At 41.2% G+C, this 20,905-nt stretch overlaps 2 protein-coding genes across 13 annotated transcripts in view; one reads left to right on the top strand and one right to left on the bottom strand.

Annotated features, from left to right (window-relative positions):
* Window positions 1-16,073, top strand: part of LOC115388224 (receptor-type tyrosine-protein phosphatase gamma-like) — a 110,276-nt gene extending 94,203 nt beyond the window's left edge. The window contains exons 14-29 of the mRNA XM_030091231.1: window positions 2,167-2,258; window positions 3,969-4,060; window positions 5,014-5,110; window positions 5,226-5,308; window positions 5,659-5,793; window positions 5,887-6,021; window positions 6,817-6,989; window positions 7,083-7,218; window positions 7,721-7,867; window positions 8,331-8,424; window positions 9,476-9,552; window positions 9,746-9,874; window positions 10,842-10,988; window positions 11,080-11,222; window positions 11,980-12,115; window positions 12,971-16,073. Of these exons, the coding sequence (XP_029947091.1) occupies window positions 2,167-2,258; window positions 3,969-4,060; window positions 5,014-5,110; window positions 5,226-5,308; window positions 5,659-5,793; window positions 5,887-6,021; window positions 6,817-6,989; window positions 7,083-7,218; window positions 7,721-7,867; window positions 8,331-8,424; window positions 9,476-9,552; window positions 9,746-9,874; window positions 10,842-10,988; window positions 11,080-11,222; window positions 11,980-12,115; window positions 12,971-13,117 (1,963 nt within the window). The 3' untranslated portion in view covers window positions 13,118-16,073. The remainder of the gene's footprint in view (window positions 1-2,166; window positions 2,259-3,968; window positions 4,061-5,013; window positions 5,111-5,225; window positions 5,309-5,658; window positions 5,794-5,886; window positions 6,022-6,816; window positions 6,990-7,082; window positions 7,219-7,720; window positions 7,868-8,330; window positions 8,425-9,475; window positions 9,553-9,745; window positions 9,875-10,841; window positions 10,989-11,079; window positions 11,223-11,979; window positions 12,116-12,970) is intronic.
* A 473-nt stretch (window positions 16,074-16,546) lies between these two features.
* Window positions 16,547-20,905, bottom strand: part of cadpsb (Ca2+-dependent activator protein for secretion b) — a 63,661-nt gene continuing 59,302 nt past the window's right edge. For all 12 annotated transcript variants that reach the window (XM_030091239.1, XM_030091240.1, XM_030091241.1 and 9 more), the window contains 2 exons: window positions 17,938-18,042; window positions 16,547-17,843 (listed from right to left, as the gene is read on the bottom strand). In XM_030091239.1, coding sequence (XP_029947099.1) covers window positions 17,667-17,843; window positions 17,938-18,042 — 282 coding nt within the window. In that variant the 3' untranslated portion in view covers window positions 16,547-17,666. The remainder of the gene's footprint in view (window positions 17,844-17,937; window positions 18,043-20,905) is intronic.

Here is a 20,905-nt window from a genome sequence, read left to right as displayed (position 1 = left end):
TTGGTCCTGCGCATATTTACCACTGCCGCCGCCGAAGTGTGTGTCGGATTGTATTTCGCTTTACTGAGATGCTTGTGGAGAAACCTGAAGGCTTTATTACCATTGTATGTTATACAAGGAAAGTGCCAATATATGTGATATATTCAGATAGTAAAATACCAGGCATAAAGACACGTGTTTAAAAGTCACATTAAAAATTAACAAAGGTTGTTTGTGTGTAAATCTGTGGAAGATGAAGTAAATATAAGTACAGCATTAGTAATGTTATTGCAGCAAATGTTTCTACATATAGAAAAAAAAACCAGATGGGTGAAAGTGAGACGCAGCAGATTTATTTAGGGAATTCATCCCTTAAAGTTGTGGTATTTAGGTAGAAAAGCAGGGGCAGCTTCAAGATTAGAAATGCCCATCACAGCTGTTGTTGTGACAAGTCAGACAGTTCGCAGACAATGCCTGCTTTCCCCCGGGGAAAAGGCCACGATGAAGGATGGAATCAGCCCGTTCACACTCTCTTTACTCTCCATCCTCTGTGACAGAGCAGCTATTAAACACACACACACTTTCTGTGGTTGCAGATGTTTTGAGCATTAACTATTTAACACCACAGCTATTAGCTTTTGAAATGTTGATTTTGAGATATATGGCTTCGAGTATCTATTAGAGTTCAATAGCGCTGACTTGTTTTCTACCTTTACTTATTTGGCTGGTTTCGGGTTATGAGTCTGTTCAGTCGAAATTATTGCAGGAGTTACAGAATCACATCTGGAACCCGGTGAGGCTTGGAGGGTTTGTTTAAAAAAAAAAAAAATGGCAGATGTCGAACTGAGAGCATGTCCCACTCAGACACTCGGTGCTGCTGATGCCGGTGTTGAAGGAGAGATCTCACTTCTTCTTTTTTTTTTTTCTTTAACCTGATGTTATTTCAAGAAGTCAATTTTATCTTCATTTTTTTTTCTTTTTTATCTTCAAATCGGAGTGAGAGTGTGAGTGAGCCAGGGGGAGTTAGACAGACCAGAGCACATCTGCACTCACAGGGAGCCATTGGACTGGGAGGCTGTGATGCAAACTAGGGGGGGTCTCTCCTCCCCCAATTGTTTTTCACCTCTGTCTCTCTCTTCCTCCTTCTCTCAACCACTCACTCTCTCCATCTCTCTCTCTCTCTCTTCCTACATGATCAGCCACACTTTTTTTTTCTCTTTAAGAATGAGTAGCATCTGCTCCCTCCTCTGCATCAAGTACAGGTAGGATAAAACCTGGGATCTGATCCCTCATGACTAAGATATGCCTTTCATATGCATTCATTAGTATGCATTGTGTGTGAGAGGAAGGATTGAATATGCAAAGGGTTCAGGACATAAAAGATGCCTCATTTGCTGTTTTGAGTCGTATTAGAATTGTAGACTCCTTATTTGTCCTTAAAGTCTAAAAGGATATCTTGAGTCTGGAATGCATTAACCTTAAAAAATGCACAACTGACCTTTTTACAAAGCTGTAATATGCCCGGATAAATAATTTAGACACTCTCAAGAGATCATGGCTGCTTGCAGTTTTTCATTCTGTGAACTTTGGACCTTGGGCTTTGTAAAAATTGGGAGGAAATCATCCAACAGGGATGTAAAAAAAATTAGAAACCATCCATCAATAATTGCTGGATTCTCAACATTAACCTTTCCAGCAGCAGTAGCTGGAAACGATTATGATTTTTTTTTTCTTTTCTTCCAGAAAATTTACTTTTATGGGTGATTTTGTCTTCAAAGTGCAGTGGGACCTTTTCCAAGTGGCCCTAAAGAGAGAGAGAGCGTGTGTGTGTTTGGATTAGTTGCCTTCAGTTTGCCTGAAGATCTGAACTTGGCAGTGTGTTTGGTGTCGCTATGAGTTGTTTACCTGCTCCCTGTAGTCTGCTCAGGCTGTTTCCAGGAGCTGCTCACGCCGTCCGTGTGCGATCAGCTGTGTCCCGGCCACTCTGGGGTTTTCATTAGCACTTCTCTGCTGTTGTCATTTGATTCCACATTTCTATGCTGATGTTGACAGACCGGATCTAAGGACAATGGGATAACATCTCCCTAATACACTTTACTGCATCATTTGTGCTGAGAGTTGGACTCTGCTGTACTCAGTGTACTTCTCTCTCTCTCTCTCTCTTTGTCTCTCTCTTTGTCTCTGCAGGAGATTTTTCCAGACAGCTCACTTCTATGTGGAGGAGAGCAGCTCCCCTCGGGTGGTGGCCAATGAGAGCATCCCAATCATTCCCATACCAGGTGAGCCATGCAGTGTTGAAAAATCCAAACACATGTGGTTAATCTGTGTTTCCTTCTTTTCATCATCATCAGTGATTTTAATCATTATTGCTTATATTTCTATTTTTATGACATCAGACATTTCTTTATGTCTTGTTTGATGAACAATGTTGCAGAAGTAGAGATTTTGGATTGGTTTATTTGGGAAAAAAAAAATTAACAGTTCTTGAGAAGGAGAGAAAAGACAGAAGCTTGGCCACTAGGAAGAAACTAAAACTCCTGCTGAATGATATCTGTGTGAATATTAGTGTAGTTTCATGGGTCAAAGTGAAGCTAATTACAAGCAAACAATTAAAGGACATCCATAGTGATGTTATCTTTCTGTGGGCTAAAACTATAGATTTATATTTATACCAAATATATTTCAAAGCGTGTGTAACACACTTGAGTAACACAGTCGTATCAAGTTGAGTTTTTACACAGTTGTTTTTAATCATATCTTAGTGTGTACTTTTACTGCCTGTCATTAAATTTTGCTCGATGGAATTAAAATTCTAGTGTATCGTTTAACCCGAGAAAGACTGAAAGTGAACACTAATGGAGTCTTGACTTATTTATTTCAACTGATCTCTTTCTGTTGATGAAGACCACATCAGCGAGTCATTAGCCGTTTTCAAATGGCTGCCAGTTATTACCTTGATGTGTACATTAGCGCCACTTCTCTTCATTTACATGTGCAATGACTCCTGCGAAGAGTGCAGCACAAGTTGTGCGAGTGGCTTTTATTCGCTCTTAATGCTCCACACAGCAGTGAACTGGCAGCTCGTCGATATCGGCCTTTACTCTTACTGTCGCTTAGGGCTCGGGGACTTTTCAAGGTGGAGAAATCACCGTTAAAGAGCACAACTGAAGCCAATATCAACTCTGCAGTCCTCTTTCTTTGACTTAATATTGACCCGCGCTCTTCTTTATTAGGCACTCTGTATTTTAGGATATTTGACACGTTTAATTCTCCTTGTTCTTTCAGTACAAGTGCAACTCCTTCTATGTGCATCCTGTCAAGTAAAAAATTGGGCTTAATTGGCCTTAGTCTGTCACATTTTCTGGCTGCCGAAGCTACATTTCACCCTGAGCACGCCTGCGAGCTGATTAAACTGATAAGCCTCTGGACGCCTTTGATGAATGAGCGCATTCAAAAAGCGAGAGTTCACCTCCACACTGTAACCGCCGAGGCAAGTCGGCGCCCCCGCAGGCCCCAGCTGCAGGGGTGTATTAGTGAAGACATTGGCCGGCATCGGTGGCGATGACAGCTGGGTCCTCTGCAATGTTGTCCCTGTGTGATTCCGACCAGCCTTATCTGAGATCCCTCATGTGTGATTTGAGACAGATTTGGCTCAGATGAGACAGATGCGCTGATCTATAAAAGCTCAGAATGCCAAATATACGAGCTTCTGGTAGAGGTTAGTCTGCACAAAATGCCTTCTTTTTATTTTGGAGTTTATTCATTTATGAAAGAAAATATTTTAGCCAAAATAATTTAGATGCAACTCATTTTATGCTTGTATACGAGGGAAACTTTCCCATATTTAGGGAATATTATTTATCATTTTTTTATTAATCATGAAATGATGAAATATTTCTGTCATATCGATTCCAAAAGATCTGATGGTTGTCCTGTTTTAGTAACTAATATAAAATATGGTTTAACTCCTTTTTTTTGGTGTCTTTCAGACGACATGGAGGCCATTCCTGTTAAACAGTTTGTTAAACACATCATGGAGCTCTACAAGAACAACATGCAAGGCTTCGCTGAGGAGTTTGAGGTACACGCCCATTCCACTTCAACCTTCTCTAATGTTTTTCTTTTTAATTAAATATCTATTTTCAAGTGTGACATTCATATAATGGTAATTTGACAGTAGAATTAAGCTAAATGTGACCATTAAAAATGAAAATAAACACACGGTTGGCTTGTGGTTTATCATGGTCAGTGCAGACTATAGTTCTCAACCATGCAGAGTCAGGAAGGTAATAAAGACCGAAACGTTTAGCTATGATTCAACAATAGTCTTTTTTTTTTAAATGCAGAAACATGCTGTCCACATGCATGTGTCTGAGCAGCGGTTGAACATCGTTCCGTGCACGTGTTCGTGTGCCGAGTGGCTAATCTTGAACAGATGGTTGAGAGAAGGATGGAGAGAGAGTTCAGAGCGACAGAGGTTAATTAGAGAAGGTCTGTCTGCTGGTCGGCTGGATGGGAACACAGTTTTTGTGTAACTGGGTTAAGAAAGGAGGCAAAAGCTTCACCCCTGGAGTATTCCTTCTAATTGGGGTCATTTGATGTGAGGCTCGTGTGTGTGATTTTTTTTCAAACTGCACCACCGTGGAGCTCTGTCGGAGGAAAATATTGTTCATTTCTTCGGCTGGGTAAGTGCGCTGTGGTGTAGCGAAGAAGAAAAGAAGAAAGCTGTTCGACTGGAGGCTTGAGTTCAAACCCCAGTGGCAGTAAGCATCTGTTCTGCTGAAGCGTCCTTCACTGAGACTCCAAATCCCCGTTCATCCCGCTCTCAGAGCTCCTCATGCTGAGGAAACAGCCGAAGGAAAGAAAGACGAAAGCCGCCATTGTCGTGATACTATTGGTCTTCAGATTAAAAAAGAAATAAGTTATCATATCAAACTATTTACCAGTTTAAATGAATATAACTTCCTCAGTTCTGTCGGAGCTTCTCAGTTGTTTAATCAAAACCCATTTTTGGCTTTTCTTGTGTCCCTGTAGGAGGTCCAGCGCTCCACAGCCGACCTGAAAATCACAGCAGAACATTCCAATCATCCCGACAACAAGCACAAAAACCGATACATCAACATCGTGGCCTGTGAGTCGAACGCAAAATCTGATTATGAAGACTGCCACTGTGAAAACCGATCATGTTTTTCAAGTGCTTTTCACCCGCTCAATAATTCACACAAACGTGTCGATGCTCTCCACAGACGATCACAGCAGGGTGAAATTACGAGCTTTAGCGGGAAAAGATGCCAAACATTCGGATTACATCAACGCTAACTATGTGGATGTGAGTCCCACCAGCCGGGCTGAGTATTCCCTCTGCAGGTTTTATCTCTCTGCAAAGTATTTGAGTTATTGAGGAATTTTTCACAGTGCTAAATGTGCTGACAGCTTTATTCAAATGTCAACTGAGGTGTCAGGGTAATAAAAACCAACAGCCAGTAAAATAGTGTGATTTATTTGAATGATGCTTATTAATGCCTGAACACAGACAGTTTCTGTCAGTTGGAGAATCCCGTGACCTCCGAATATCCAGTGTCAGTGAGTTATCTGAGCTGCAGCAGAGTTGAGGGGAAATTGAGACAGGATTGATTGCATCTCACCAGTAAACAATGCTCCGACGTGCTCTTATTTCAGGGTTACAATCGGCCCAGAGCTTATATAGCTGCTCAGGGTCCTCTGAAGTCGACGTTCGAGGACTTCTGGAGGATGGTGTGGGAGCAGAACACCGGAATTATCGTCATGATCACAAACCTCGTGGAAAAAGGCAGAGTAGGTTCACTCCCGTCTCTTTCAGTCCGAGAATATCAAGCAGCGGCGGGCGCACGGCTGAAGCCTAATTTAATGTGTGTGTCTGTGTTTCAGAGGAAATGTGACCAGTACTGGCCCACAGAAAACAGCGAGCAGTATGGAAACATTGTGGTGACACTGAAAAGCACCAAAGTCCACGCCTGCTACACACTGAGACGCTTCCTCATCAGAAACACTAAAGTTAAGAAGGTAACCAAAATCACTCTCTGTCAGTTTTAAAATTAGTTTCACAATTTCTGTTTAGCAGGACATGATGAGACTGGTGTTGTGAGGAGACTTTAGCTACGTTTAGAGTTCAGCTGTTTCAATGTGCTTCACATTGTTAATCAGACGCTCAGTCCGCAGATCCTTTAATGTTTTTTAATTCTCTCAGAATATGTTTTCATTTGGATTTTCAAACAATTTCTTTTAATTGCATTCAACATTTTTTTCTGTGTATGAAGATTATTATTGTAGCAAAACATTATCAGACTGGTAAAACTAACCTGTGTCACAATTATTGCGGTCTCGTTCTCCAGTCAATAACAATTTTAATGTGCTGTCTTTATGCCCCCACCTCTGCAGTGGTGAAACACTATTACCGTCACGGTTTTGAGTTGCCTGAATTTCTGGGGATCCATATTCCTCTTTCTATCAATTCTAAAAACCTACAGTGTGATTAAAGTGCTTTTAGTCAGTAGAGAAAACACAAAGCAGACATTTATCTCGCAAAAGTAATATTACCTTCGTAATCATTTATAGGCAACAGGCAATGGAAGTTTTCATCCGATATGTGGAGCATAGCACACCTTGACTCCTTCATCTCTACAGGTTGATAGTTAATCTTCATTTCCTTACGGCAGTATTATCAGTATTGCAGTGTTATTATACATATTTTATTGCGCGCTGTGCTCAAATGTGGCTTTCAGCAAAATTTCCTCTTCAGGTTTTTCTCCATACGCTTTTGTATCACTACCTGGATAACACTGACAGGGTTTGTTTCAGGGTCAGAAGGGGAATCCCAAAGGGAAGCTGAATGAGCGCGTAGTTGTCCAGTATCACTACACCCAGTGGCCTGACATGGGAGTTCCAGAGTACACGCTTCCCGTGCTCACCTTCATCAACCGCTCGTCTGCAGCTCGCACCGCAGACATGGGCCCTGTGCTGGTGCACTGCAGGTACGTCACTGCTGCTGCTCGAACTGAGACTTACTTATGAGCTTCAGATCGCGCCTGGGGTTCACTCAGATGGTCTTGCGCTCTGGTCTTCAGTGCCGGGGTCGGGCGCACCGGAACGTACATCGTCATCGACAGCATGCTGCAACAGATCAAGGACAAAAGCACAGTCAGCGTCCTGGATTTCCTCAAGCATATCCGCACACAACGCAACTACCTGGTCCAGACCGAGGTGAGAAGCTCCCCACCACCGAGTGTGTTCTGGAAACTGGATTTCTTTTCTAAAGGTCATGTGTGATTAAAGATGGATAAGGAGTTATGAAAGTGGCTCGGTTTAATGCTGAGAGCTCAGCTAAAGGTTACGCTCACCGTGCTTTCAGCACAACACACTGAACAATTAGTTATCTGCTCACCACAACACAGGCGATTGTATAACAGCGGTAAGTCCGCTCTCGCTGTGCTCAGGCTGAACTTACATGTCAGTTTTTTTTTTGTTTTTTTAACTAGTAGAGGATTAGAGCTCTATTGTCACATTTTTTTTTCGTTTGAGGTCTTTAGCTGGCTGAACTCAACACCTTCCTTGATACTTTATATTGTATTTAATTTTTATATTTAAGTTGTGTCATATGTCACCTGTCGCAATACTTTATTTTCATACATTTAGATTTTTCTTTTTTTTGTGTTCACTTGCATAGTTTATACTAATCACGTCCCCCCCCTGCGCCTGCCCTCAGGAGCAGTATGTTTTCATCCACGACGCCCTGATGGAGGCCATACTGTGCCGGGAGACGGAGGTGCCCGCCTGGCAGCTGCACAGCTACGTCAACAGCATCCTGACGCCCAACTCGACGGGCCGCACGCGGCTGGAGAAGCAGTTCAGGGTGAGTAAAACCGTCCGGGCGCCTGACCGGTCCGGTTAGCCCAGCCGTCACGGGCCCGCGGTGGCGGCGTCAGCCGAATTTGAGGTGGTCTCGCGGATCAAACGCTCGTTAGCGGCACGCGCGGTGACTCTTCCGGCTCCCAGACGGGAATAGTTTGAGCGCGCCTCTGATGTTCGCTGTAATGAAGTCATGTCTGTCACCCCTGCTGCCTTATGCAAAGCTTGATGAATGTTTCATCAAGCTCCCGTTCTTTCAACATCAGGAGAGACAAACTAATTGCTCCCACATAATGTCACTTCCTTCTGGGCTTCACAGGCTCATTACTAATGTGAGAGGCTTACTGTTGATTCGAGGTGTTAAAAACCGTCCTATCTATTTGGTAGTGTTTGATTTTATTTTACAGTCACTCCCAGGAATCACTTTTGTGTTTTTTTTTTTTCTTTCTTTCTTTTTCTCTCGCCAGCTGCTGACTCAGTGCAACACGCGCTTTGTGGAGTGTTTTAGTGCCCAGAAAGACTGCAACAAGGAGAAGAACCGCAATTCCTCAGTGGTTCCCTGTGAGTATTTGGAAACATCACGTCGAACCTGCGCGCCAGACGTTTTCAGTTCAGTCATACGGTGACAGCTGCGACACACTCGTCTCATGGCTCTCCGCTGTGCGAGTGACCATATTTAGTAGCTCCCAAATTTCTTTTTGTTTCCTTCAAACACACAATGATGAGTGGAGCCACAGGAGACAGGATGTAATAGGTGTGGTAAACACTGACAGATGGGGGTAATTCTGGGAATGTGTGGAAGTTAAAGATTGCTGTGGAAATGTTCAGTCTTTCAGAAGCATTTCTATCCCTAAGGGATGTGAGTATTTAATCAAAGCTCTGTTAATAATTAGGGTTGTGATTAGATATTCACAACATTTATGAGTAATCACACAGTGGACTTTTAGTCAACGCACAAAAACACCAAATTGATGCACAGAAATTTTGTTTATTGTGAATTATTTGGTTTATTTTGTCCTTCCCTTCTGTATTCACACATACCAAAGGGATATTTGGCTCCTTAAATGCTGTTGAGGATCCTTTCAGAGAGCTATTCAAAGAACTTATCTTGACATTTAATTATTTTCAAGAAGCTCGTCTGTTTCTAACTTATTTTATTGTGTATCATCATGGGGAGGTATGTTAATGTCTAGATATTGGAGTTTGTATTGTTCAGAAATATTGCTGAATTTCATTTATATGTGGAGCAGATTTTAACATCTGATCTGCAGTCATAGTAAACATTTTACATGGCTTTCTGCTTTTCACACTGATGTCTGGATTTTGGATTTACACTTAGGATGAAGTGGGGATTTTTTTTTTTCCAATATTTTTATCTTATCTTTCAATATTTCAAGACAATTCATGTTCCAAAATTAGAATCAATTTCCATAATCCGATAAGTTAATCTGTCTGTGCGTTTTCACAACCCTGAGAGGGTGGGAAAGGAGGTGCTTGTTGCCATAGCAACCGCCGGGCCTGGTAATGAATGTGAGCATTATCAGCCGGTGATATATTAAAGAGGCCCGGGTTGTGATTTAATGGCTGCTTTTCTATCTGCGCCTCTTCACAGCGGAGCGAGCAAGGGTCGGACTCACCACTCTGCCTGGCATGAAAGGAACAGATTACATTAATGCATCCTACATAATGGTACGGCGTGACTGCTACAGAGCTTTGTTTCTTTATCTGTGCTCATTATGTCGTTTGAAGGATTTTCCTGACGGATGTGACTTTTATTAGGATGTCATAGAAATAGAAAATGATCTGTTTCATTTTATAAATTCTTCGCCTGTGTGAATGATCCGAGCTTAAACGAGGCTAACAGCTTACTTTGTCACCTCAGGGCTACTACAGGAGTAATGAGTTCATCATTACCCAGCATCCTTTGCCCCACACCACCACAGACTTCTGGAGAATGATTTGGGACCACAACGCTCAAATTATCGTAATGCTGCCTGACAACCAGGGCCTGGTACGTGAAAGTAGAGCACACAAAGTTTGAGTTTTTGTCTGGTTTATTACTTAAAAATGCTGCTATGATGTGGTTTCCTGTGTCAGACCAAAGCCCCAAAGAGAAATGCCAAAATATATAAACTGGTACATTAATGATGTGACAGATTTTTAAAGATACAGTCTGTAATATCTTTACTTACAAAAAAAAAAACTTAAAATATTCATCAGTGTTTTGCAGAGAATCTATCAAGTTAACAGCCCAGTCAGATATGTATTACCGCTTTGTACCACAAGGTGGTGCAGTGAGTAAAAGTGCTCCTTCTTCTGCTTTCATGTCCCAACAACAAAATGTAGCTAAGTTTATTTCAAGAATTTTAGGGATGGTATAGTGATGAAGTTTTTTTTTTTTTTTTCTTACAACGGCTGACAGCCAAATGATTCACCATTGAGACAAAACAAAAGCAGAATGACTGAAAACATGCTATAAAATTAGTTATTTCCAATACACTGGTAGTTTATCTAAAAAGACTTGTAATATTGTGTTGGCATTTTAGCAGTAGAGAACTCTTCAAGGCGTTACGCAGGGTGGAGAGAAAATCAGCAGGGATCCCTCCATTCCGCTCACTCGTGAAGCTGCACAGCATGGGAGCGGCGAATCCAACACCTGTCACATCCCGTTGTTCTTTGTTGAGGCGTCTTTGGTCGGCACTGCATTCAAACCTCAATCCAACCGTCTGTCTGAACGTGGACCTGCTTCTGCTCTTTAGAGGAGCTCTCACTCTGCCGGTTCGGCGTTCACACATGAAGCACAGATTGCGCCGGATCTGCTTTTAGGTAGACTCGACCTGACAGGTGTGAACACGCCGTCATCTGCACAGAAAGGAGAGCCGTCAGTGAGGTGATGTGCCGATGAATCAGTTAAGCAGCCTCGTCTGTGTCACCGTTTTTTTTTTTTTTTTTTTCCCCCCTCCCCCTCCTCCCGGCAGGCTGAAGATGAATTTGTTTACTGGCCGAGTCGCGAAGAGGCCATGAACTGCATCGCCTTCACCGTCACACTCATCAGTAAAGACAGACTGTGCCTCTCCAACGAGGAGCAGATCATCATCCACGACTTCATCCTGGAGGCCACGCAGGTACCTGCCGCTCCGCGGTGTGGCGTGGATCGAGCGCGTCTCGTTACGGTGATGTGTGGTAGTGACGTGCGCTCTCTCCGGCTTGGAACAGGACGACTACGTCTTGGAGGTCCGACACTTTCAGTGCCCCAAGTGGCCGAATCCTGACGCTCCTCTCAGCAGCACCTTCGAGCTCATCAGTGTCATCAAAGAGGAAGCCATGACCCGCGATGGCCCCACTATCGTGCACGATGAGTACGTCACGCTGCACGTCTCCATTCTTCTCTGTTCTGAAACATTTTACCCTCTTTTTAAGTCTCTGGAGCTGTTTCAGTTCCAAATCGTACTGAATTTTTAAAGGGTTAAGAAATGGTAGAAATCTCTTCAGACATTTAGATTTTCAAAATAAGTGTTTCCATTTGTCCACGAAATCTGGTGAGCTTTTTAAAGTTTGGGTGATAAACAGTCGTCACAAATACCAGGACACTTCCTGCTGTCTCTCTCACACCTCAGTCTGTTACCGAGTCATCCTCATCCCCTCATTTCAGTCAGTTTCTTTTCTCATTCTATCTTAATTTCATTAACTCACATCTGCACTCGAAGCTAACGTGATGTTATGCTGGTGCAGAGCAATCTCCAACATGTAATATAAGACTAAATCCCCTGACGAGTGCAATTTAATTCAGATGAACTGTTTTCTTCTTAGATCTTGACGATCCATTTTGTTGTTTGGCTTGCAATTTTTATTAGAAACAAAAAAAAAAAAACCCTTCCAATTTCAGTTTTCTGAACCTTGTTTTCAAAGCTTTGTTTTTTGGGGTTATTTCCCAGTGCAGTTGCCACTTCACTTTAACAATCAATTATTTGAGGTGATGCTGCGATCCGAGCAAGCTGAAGACACACTCAGGAAATCAGCCGTGCGATCTGTCGCGACAGGTGGAGCGGTCCCGGGTGTTGTGCAGAAACGCCTTGGCAGGCGGTCCGGGTGACTGTGAGCGTCTCTTCCTCTCAGGTACGGCGCGGTGTCGGCGGGGATGCTCTGCGGGCTCACCACGCTGTCGCAGCAGCTGGAGAACGAGGGCGTCGTGGACATCTATCAGGTGGCCAAGATGATCAATCTCATGAGGCCGGGAGTCTTCACTGATTTAGTGAGTCGGAGCAGACGCATGCGGCCGCCACACGACGTGAAAACAATGTCGATGACGTGCATGAGCTAACATTCCAAAACACAATAAATTCAATACGATGGAATTAAAGACAAACTGTAGATAATGAACACGTGAGAAGAAGATCTTGGTTATAAACAAAACATTAATCTGAAACGTTACAATCAGTTGGAAGAAGGTATAAAGATTTCATGAGTTGTTTACAGACACTTTAAACCAGATTCATTTGACTAGCTGGTGTTTGTTGTGTTTAGTTTGTTTTGCTGCCTTCAAGTGGCCAAAAAGAAATCAATTCCTACTGCTTGAAGGCGTATTGAGAGCCGCATTGATCAGTTTGTTACCGGATCACACACACAAACCACCGTTGTTAGTTTAAATCAAGCACATCAGTAAACACAGTAAACACAACACAACATCAGCTTTTCTCTTTCTTCCCCTCAGCTGGTAAAATGAATTCCAACTCTTGACCTTTATTGGCTTGATGATTCCCTGTGTTTACAAACCCTATCTGCTTTTCAGTGCAGAGGAAAAACTAGTTTTTCAAACCTTTTTAACACCCAGAAAGATGCTCTTTACCGGGGTGTCTGACAGCTCAGCATGGGCTCCAAATCCGTCATACTGATGTGATGCTTCCCGTTGAAGTGTGATTTCTGTTTGCTGCGTTCATTCGTAATGGTTTTCGGCAGCGGTTTGGTTCAATTGGTCATTTAAAATAATGTAGAAAAGGAAGGAGGTACTAATGCAACACCAACACATGCGTCACACGTCTTACTGCGGCCATTTATCCAGGAAGCGGTGATCTGTAGCGCTAATATATTTTGTGTTTTGTGTGCGCAGGAGCAGTACCAGTACCTTTACAAAGCCATGCTGAGCCTGGTCGGTGACAGAGAGGGCGGCCTGAGCCCCATGCACATGGACACTAATGGGGTGGCGGTGATCGCGGACGAGTCGGACCCTGCTGAGAGCATGGAGTCCCTCGTCTGAGGACATTGTTCCAGGCACTTGATTTGTAAAAATCCGAGAACTTATCTGAGGCCTTTTTTGCCAGACTATTGATTAAATGAATAACCTTATTACTTTTTATACTGATAAAAGTTTTTTGATATTTATGTTTTTGGTCTTAAATGTTATCCTGCTGAGCGTTTGCACCTGTTTTAAGTTGACACGAGGAAAAAAAACAAAACAAAACAAAAACAAACAAGCAACTCTGTCCAGTTTGCACTATACTATCAGTGTTACTGCCTAACTCCAGTGAGGGAAAACCGTCTTCGATCCCGCACTGGGATCTCTGAGCGCGTCGAGATCACCCTGAAGCATGAAGATCAGGACGAGTTGAGGCGATCCAAAAGGAAAAGTCACGTCATAACATAACACAGCCCAGCATGACTTCTGTCACTTCGTCACTTCAAACTAACTGAGGCTTTTCTTTCTTTTTGTTTTTAATCACACACCAGAAGACTCATACCTGCCTATATATTATTGTCCCAGTATCTCACTGCTGTCTAGTAAAATGTACTTATGGCTTATTTTGTTAAACTGTGTTACAACATCTAATGTGAACATTTATTGCTTTTTACAGGGATTTATATTGTTATTGTTTTGTAATATATCGCTATATATATATATTATATCCTTAATATCCAACCAATGTTTTTTCTTTTTGTTCTTTCGGCCTCTTTGTCCACTGGCTTTGCTGTAAATTCATATCTTTGGGAAATCTATAGTTTTTTTGTCATGTATAAACTACACATTTCCAGCAATATTTTCTTCCTCCAAAATTTTATTTAGTTTTTTTTTTTTTTTTTTTTTTTTTTTAACGTTTGCAGTCAAAACTCAAAAGCTAACACATGTAGTGATTCTCTGTACTTACACAAACCAGTGCCCTCACAAAGTTCTCACTCTCCTTGAAGTTATGTTGTTTTTCTGTTGATTCACTGTGGGGGATTGTAATTTAGAGAATAATTAAACAAAACAACTTTGGCATCAATGTGAAAATGAAATATGACGGATATGTCCAGATTAGGAACAATTACCTGAAATTGATTGCACAAATGCTCCTGCTCTTTAATGGGTTGTTCTTTGTGTAGCTCTGGGCTTCTGGCGGCTGCATTTTATCTCATAATTCCATCAGATGCTCCTGAACCTTCCCAGATATTCAGGGCAGATCGTACTTGGCTTGTCTCGGACCCCTGCACTGCTGTTTTACAGATGTTTAGAACAGTTAAACCCAGAATTCTTTATATCACAGGCAAATTCAGGCAATGCACAGGAAGGACCATTGTGGGGAAAAAAAGTAAAAAAATAAAAAAATCTGTTTTTATTTACATTTGAACAACAACTGGCATGACCAAAATTATCCATACCTGTCTCTGTAATCTGTAGAGGAAGCCTTCCGTTGGCTATTTGAAACACTTGCCATAAGCGACCAGCTTTTCGCCTGTCCGCGCTGGTTATTTCTGCCCAATATTTTCAGCAGTGAGCTTCAGCTCTTTCAGGTTGGAGGGTCTTTCCATCAGTATGAATAATTTTGGACATGATTTTGTTCAAATGTGAATAAAAGCTGAGATTTGTATTTATTTGCCCCAATATGAGGCTTATTGAACATTGTCTTATTCTCTTTTGGGAGACGCTTTAAGTTAAAATTTGCCTTGGTTAAAGTAAGATTTTGGGCTTAGCTGTAAATTAGAAGAAATGTGCAGCAGACTAAATGAGTGTAGTTGACAGAGAAGACGCTGATCAGTGCCTTGGAAGAGTGTTTGATTCCTCTCCCTGTTGGATCGTCTTTAGTTATGCTATAATATTCATCTGTCTTCATAATGAAGTTTTTGTTTTTCACAGATGTCGACAAACTCTCTCCTTGAGTTTTTTTGGCTTTTAGTTTATTTAGCCTTATATTAGCCATTCTTGTAGAGATGGAAATTTGTGCAATCGGTTTTTCCTTATTTTTAATACTGATAAACCTGCTTTGAACAGATAGAAGAACAAGGGTGGGAACTTTCTGTAGGCGCTGTAGTTTCTTTTAGGGGGATCAATGCTTTATTTGTAACCAAAGACGTGGTTCCACTTTGCGACGTGTGAGTGGTTTTGTCCTGAGATCTGTTGAATCGACTGGAGTCTAAAACGGTCACTCAGCAGGTTTCTGCTGTGAACTGGAGCCGAGTGAAGCTCGTTTCTGCCGTCGCCTCGGTAAACTCCCCTTCCAGTAGATAATCAGACTCTTTCCTCACGTTGGAAAACAAGGATTTAAATTCATACTGTAAATTGTATTTTATCTGGACTGATAATCCTCCTCTGCATTACCTTGTTGCTATAATTATAAGCCCTTTTCGAACCCTGAACGCCCCTCGCTCCTGATTGATTTGCGTGCTTTTTAACGACAGCATTTTTATTTTTATTTCCTTTCCTGATTCCATCCACTTCTCTACAAAGGGGGAGTTTGTTTAACCCGCTTAAAACTCTCCAACATTTGGAGAAAAGTCAAAAGTCCTGACCACTCTGCTTTGAAACCTTTTTCTTTTTTCTTTTTTTAACACCAGATTCTGGTTTTCATCAGAAACGGCCTCCTCCTTGTTTGATATTTCTGCTCACATTTAAAACATGAGTGCTGTAGCTGCACACATTGACTGAAAAAGAAAAAAAAAACAAAACAAAAAAAAAAAACCTGTAAACCTTTGTGATCACAGAAGTTTATATTTTCATACAAAGATTTGGTTTGTGAAGTGGCCCTGTGACAGATTGTACTTTTTGTGGAAAAGATTCCTGTCTGAATTGCTGCAGTTGCTTCACTGACGTTCAGATCAGATTTTCTTGACATTTGGTTAAATGGTCCAGAGAGCCAGTGTGTTTGCTTCAGCTCATTTCAGCCAGGTTGGTAGTTAAGTCTATTTTATAACTCAAAAGAGAAAAAGGAAAAAAAGCAAAAAAGGAAAAAAAAAAAAAAGAAATAAAATGGTTTTGTCCATCATATCAAGTTTATATGACAGTATCATAGCAGTGTATTCCTATGATGCCGTTATATACCTTATTCTAGTGTAATGGTGTTATTTAATAGGTAAATTGTATTGCTCTACATTAAATAAAGTCTGGCTTTTGGGTGCACTGCATCATGGTTTCCTGTTCCTCATGTCGCCCCCTACTGTCAGCCCGCAGAACAGCTGAAGGAGGGAGAATTCACATTGGAGTAGATCGATTCTTTATAGCTCTGCCACATTTTATAAGGTATATCTGAGCATGTTTATCAACGCTAATTTATATTTCATGCTGATTCATCCAACTTAAGAGATGCAGTTGGGCACTGATCCCAGTAGAACCTTAAATTGGACAAAGTGGTTTATTAAATGGATGGATCAGCTGAACACGGCCGAACGCGGTGCGCCCGTTGTCTGATGTGCAGCCAGGAAACACGAGAGAGGATGGACATGTACAATAATTTTTATTTAGAGGCCACAGCTCTTGCATATTACAACTGTTGGCTTTCATAAGGCAAAAGCAAGAATGAATCCACCAGCTAATTCACACAGAAAACAGAAAGCGTTTGGGGAGGGTGGGAACCCACAGGCATGCAGCGATGGCTCAGAATGCAATGTACAGCATTTTATATTTATATATATATTTATAGAATATATACAAAACAACAGTGAGACCCAAACAAATGCCAGACATCTCATTCTACACAATTACAGAACAAAGACGGACCAACTTTTTTTTTTTTATAATAAAAAAAATTATTTTTGCTCTTTTCTCTGTAAAAGTGCAACTCAATTAAAATAGAACCTGTTTTCAAGGCCTTTTAATGTTGAAATAAAAATAGAATCTCCCAAGTTATCAAAATGGAGCTATGAGAATATTGCATCTCTAGAATACCCACTCGTTGAAGTTCAGGATTCCTGCTGAATCGTGTCTAATTCGTAATTGAGATGAGATCACATAGCATTGACACATGGTAAAAATGCAGGTCTGGACTTACTGTCGATGTTAATTAACAGCGAGTAGACAACAGTTTATCTGGAACAGCCGTAAACAAATACAGAGGTCTTTATTTTCAGTTTGAAGCAGTTGGCATTCACTTAAAAACGGACAAGACAAAGAGAAGGGTCCACACACACACACTCATCATCACGACAATGTACCATTAATGAATGTAGAATACGACAAAGAAGCGCCATATAGGTTTGCATTGGACAGGGACACACCTATTAATCTCACTCAACATTGTCAAACAAATGGTTTCTCCATATTGCTTAGTAACACATAGAAATGAATTTAGAAATGAATGATTCAAAGATAGGTGCTATCTTTATCATGACACAGCTAAACTGCCAATCATGGTTATTTTTTCCACTTTTTTTTTTTTTTTCATTTAGATTTTCTTCAGTATAAGTACTATTTTTATAGTTAATAGTTCCTTCATAGGCATTTCGAGCTGACAAAGAGGTCCTAGAGTGGCTATCTGAGTTGGTACATGCATCGGTAACCAGGCTAAAGTCAAAAGTGTGGAAGGGGGTCGGGGCGGGGGGGGCTGAGTGCGCGGGCTCTAGTCGTCCTCTTCGTCCTCCTCATCGCTGTCCTTCATGGAGATGCCCTGCATGCCTCCTTCCCTCACCGAGGCGGTGGCCTCCTCCACCGTCAGCCTGTTGCGCACCGTGTCGTACATCTTGCTGTTCAGGGTGGAGTCGAGGACGCCCTGCAGGCGGAAGTCCCGGTACTTTTTCTGCAGAGGGGAGGGTGGGGGGTGAAAGGGTATTACACGTTGAGGTTCGGATTTGAACCTCTCAGCACCCCGGCCTGGACGTGAGCCCACTCACCTTGGTGATCCTGATGAGGATCTTTAACTGGTAGACGTGCAGCTGCTGATCCATGCGCTCAGTCAGCCAGGTCCCCAGCAGGTTCATGGTGGCAGTGTACCATTGCTGAAACACAAACACAACACTCTCCAGCAAAAAAACACACACTCACACACATACTCAAGACACCACATCATCAAACTAAGCTTCAGGAGACACACAAAGGACAATAACTCAGTTCATACAGAAACACTAAATGTATTTAAAGGTCCCATATGTTACTTTTCAAGACCTAAATCTCATTTATATGGTTTATTTCTTCATGATCAGGCTGTTTTGTGTCTCTTTCAGCTGACGGTCTTCTGAGTGAGACACACTGAGGCCAACAGCAGGTCACCTTCAGTTTTAAAGCTCAGTAATCCTGCAGACACTTAGGTTTCTTCGTTAGCCTGAGAGCGACACACACCAGCGAGTCTTTTCACCACCGTGATGAATTTAGACAGCCAAGCTACTTTTTACACTTTCTGAGCGCAATTTCTTCAGTGAGCGCTTTCAGATTCTCCCAGCAGTACTTTGACATCTTCTATAATCAAAACATAAATACACAAATTCTCTACAATATGGGGCCTTTAAATATCACGTCAAGAAAAATTCAGTATCTAGAGAAGCTGTTAAAAGTGAACGTCTAGCCCACTTCACCAGACAGTCTTGCATTTCATACGTCAAAATTAGAAGTCAATGCAAGTTAACAGGCTGTCACAACATAGACATGAAGTCATGTTCAGAATTTAAAAATATTCTTATCGTCTACAGAGGAATCACAAGCCGCTGTGTGCTTGCTTCAACGGATTCTTTCCACCGTGGAAGAAATAGTAATAATCTGCAGCTTTCAGACCGGATACTGTCCTCTGTTGTAATCGAGTACTTTCAACCTGATGTGACTAAATGTGTTGAGAGAAAGTGATGTGAAGTATTGAACCACTGAAGAAAGAAACATATCTGTCAAAGAAACTCCACTGAATCCTTTGGCTATCTGTTCTTGTTTTTTTTTTTCCTTTCTGATGAACATTTAGCTTTACTCCCAACAAACTGCCGAGTTCCCCGTTTAACCTCGATGAGTCACATAAGATTCCTTGAATCCTCGACCCCGTGAGTCAGACGGAGAAAGGCAAAAAGTTAAGTGTACTGAGGGCTGCAGAAGTTGGCTAATGAAGAGTGAATAAGTCAAATCAATAGAGGTTTAATGCCAAGACTTTGTTCCCAAAATTAAAAGTCCTGTTTGTTCTGTGATCGGCCGGCAGTCTGTTCACACTCCGCCTGCTTCCCAGACTGAGCTGCGATCGACCTCAGCGCCCCGCCAGTCTCAACAGGGTGAAATTAGAAGATACTCCCAAATATAAAGTTTTTAAATGAGTGTGTGATACAAAGTCACTTGTTTGAAGTTACAACACAGTGCTCCACACACACACACACACACACACACACACACACCATACACTCCAGGATTAGCTTGTGATTAAAATAAAAAAAGGTGACATAAGAGTAGTGTTGAAAATCAAATTCAAAAGCCGCAACCCTATTGTTGTTATTGATTAAGACCTGTTAGTGTTTTATTTATGTAACAGCTGTGAAATGAAGAGTTTATCCATGAAGTATTATATTTATTATATATAAAATGAGTTTTATATCAGTTTTACCTACTTAAGAATGAGCATGTGGCTTTGCCGTGTGTGTGTTTGTGAGTGTGTGTTTGTGTTTCCTACCACAACCAGAAAAAGTTCAATAAAGTTGGGAATTCAGTTTTGTACTTAAGTAAACAAGTCTGAATCGGTATTCTAACTTTAAATATTTTTTCCACCTCTGGTAATTCTACCTTTGGATAAAACACCTGGTCTTCCTCACGTCTTTCTCACAAGTAGCAGAGAGCGTACACAGCAAAACAAACTAGCTCCAGAAACATTCATTCATTCCCCTTACTGATGTAGTAAAATCCTCCAAACAAGAGCTAAAAAAAGGTTAAACACGTCCTATAAACTGTGATTATGATTTAAATTTAAATTTAAAGATGTAAACTCCTGCTCCGATCTTGTCTTCTCGCTGAGCTTATGAGAGGTGATGGCATCCTGGCTCAAGCTTCACACTGAGAACACACATCAGAAACTCATTCATTTCTTCTCTGACTCTTTATAAATCAGAGAAAACTTGCATTTGTTAATCAGAAATTGCTATTACTACTATTTTTTATTTTTAAGTGAGATAAAACAGAAAACTGAACTGAACATGTTTATCATTAAGTGCATCTTAAGGAAATTACAATTATTCTTAAAAGTCAAATGTTTTATCAGTCAAAACCATGAGAACATAAACTTTCTAATCTTTCTTTCAATAGCTTCTATTGTTGATGTTTATGCCTTATAAGCTAAAACTATATAAAAAAAGAGTGCCTGAAATCAAAGGTGTATTTAGAAAAGTTGTTGTCAAATTAAACTGAGTGAAAAACAAGCTTTCCATGGTTTATATGCACCTGCATAACTAAACTTAAGGCACAAAATTAGACTATACGTAAATACAGAATTTGTTTCCACATGAACTCTATTGAGAACTTCTTTTTTTTACATTTTTTTAAGTAACTCAAATAAATTATTTCTTTTTTGATCTCAAGAGAAAGTCAGACCATTCTTACACACAGGTACTTCGCCAGAGCGAAAGTTTTACATGAAATAACTGCATTGTGTGTTTGAACTGTTTTAAATAAAGTAAATTCGATTACAGTGACCGAAGTAAGTAGAGTTTCTGAGGATAAATGGAGGATATTTTTTGATGGGTCAGTAAGTAATGTTCCTGAAAACCACACACACACACAGTAGAGTGGACTCCCTGTAAATCACACCCTGCGACGGATGCCTCGGCTACATGAGGGAATGAGTAAAATGGGGAAGACATAAAGCACTGATAGATTTATCTGCTTTGTATTGCGGCAACATTTTGA

The sequence above is a fragment of the Salarias fasciatus genome, chromosome 5 (assembly GCF_902148845.1).
Source record: "Salarias fasciatus chromosome 5, fSalaFa1.1, whole genome shotgun sequence".
Lineage (NCBI taxonomy): Eukaryota > Metazoa > Chordata > Actinopteri > Blenniiformes > Blenniidae > Salarias > Salarias fasciatus.
Note: the sequence above shows the minus strand (reverse complement) of the source record. Positions and strands in the feature narration are given on the sequence as shown.